We start from the raw sequence: 1,217 nt of genomic DNA on the forward strand, positions 1-1,217 counted from the left end.
GTGGAGATAGCTCAAACTTTCTACACATACAGCATTAAATACATCAATATACATGTACATCAATATATATGTGCATGTACGTATCAAGTTGTTGTAGCATTTATGCATTACTTGAATTTATTTATTTATTCCCCGGCAGTGCTCTATCAGCAGCTGTTACCTCCACTCCCATTAAAGACCCAGCCCCCACCAGTTCTTCCAATCCGTCAGATAAAGGTACTCCTACTCCTCCTACTGACCCACCCCCAAAGACTCAACCTCAGTTAGTGAAGGCACACACTATAGGTCATTCCAGTGGGGGCGGGGCTGAGTCTCATAAAGACGCTAAAGGAAGGAGAGCAACTTATTCATTCACTGACCAGGTAGACCAGGTATCAATTTATTATTATTAATTTATTATTATTATTATTATTATTATTATTATTATTATTATTATTATTATTATTATTATTATTATTATTATTATTATTATTATTATTAATTTATTATTATTATTATTATTATTATTAATTTATTATTATTATTATTTCTCTCTTTACAGGGTGTTAATGATGATGAAAGCATTGCCCGTTATATGCAGGTAATATTAATATATATTATTGTTATTATTATTATTTATTATCTTTATACATTAATATGTACATGTACGTGTACAGTAGTATAGATGTATTATGATGTATTGTCTGTATAGCTGCAGTTGAATAATGAAACTTATAATGAAGATTTGAAATTTGCTGAGTCACTGCAGGAGATCAATGAGCCACCTGAAATTGATGAGAAAACAACACTGAGAATAAACCTGGTTAGTTATTAATAGTTATTAGTAGTTATTAATAGTTATTAGTAGTTGTAGATGCTATATTTAGTAACATTACACCATATTCTATTTATAGTATCAATATTTATTTAGGGACTAAGTAAAGATGCAACTGATGAGGAAGTACAGGCACGTCTTCAAGAGTTTACTAAGTAACATATTATTTGTATATCATTAGTATATTATTAGTATACTCTTATTTTGTAATTTTGTTTGTTCCCTTGGCATTTTGTGACTTATTTTTTTTCACAATAAATTTTTCCTTACTGCATATCATTGACTTTAATGTCTGCTACCATGTATAATATAACATCCAAATTTTGTGTTGGCCTAACATTTTTTCAGTTGTATCAAGATGGACCATATTTGATGGAATGATTATCCACAAGCTTCTGTATGT

At 29.5% G+C, this 1,217-nt stretch overlaps 1 protein-coding gene across 1 annotated transcript; it reads left to right on the forward strand.

Annotated features, from left to right (window-relative positions):
* Positions 1-68: 68 nt before the first annotated feature.
* LOC109593375 (uncharacterized) lies at positions 69-1,148 on the forward strand. Its single transcript, XM_020008480.1, has 4 exons — positions 69-362; positions 542-580; positions 692-802; positions 911-1,148. The coding sequence occupies exons 1-4, from the start codon at positions 69-71 to the stop codon at positions 971-973; spliced, it is 507 nt and encodes a 168-aa protein (XP_019864039.1). The 3' UTR covers positions 974-1,148.
* The last annotated feature ends 69 nt before the right edge of the window (positions 1,149-1,217 follow it).

The sequence above is a fragment of the Amphimedon queenslandica genome, unplaced genomic scaffold (genome assembly GCF_000090795.2).
Source record: "Amphimedon queenslandica unplaced genomic scaffold, v1.1 AMPQUscaffold_1798_Cont26197, whole genome shotgun sequence".
Taxonomy (NCBI): Eukaryota; Metazoa; Porifera; class Demospongiae; order Haplosclerida; family Niphatidae; genus Amphimedon; species Amphimedon queenslandica.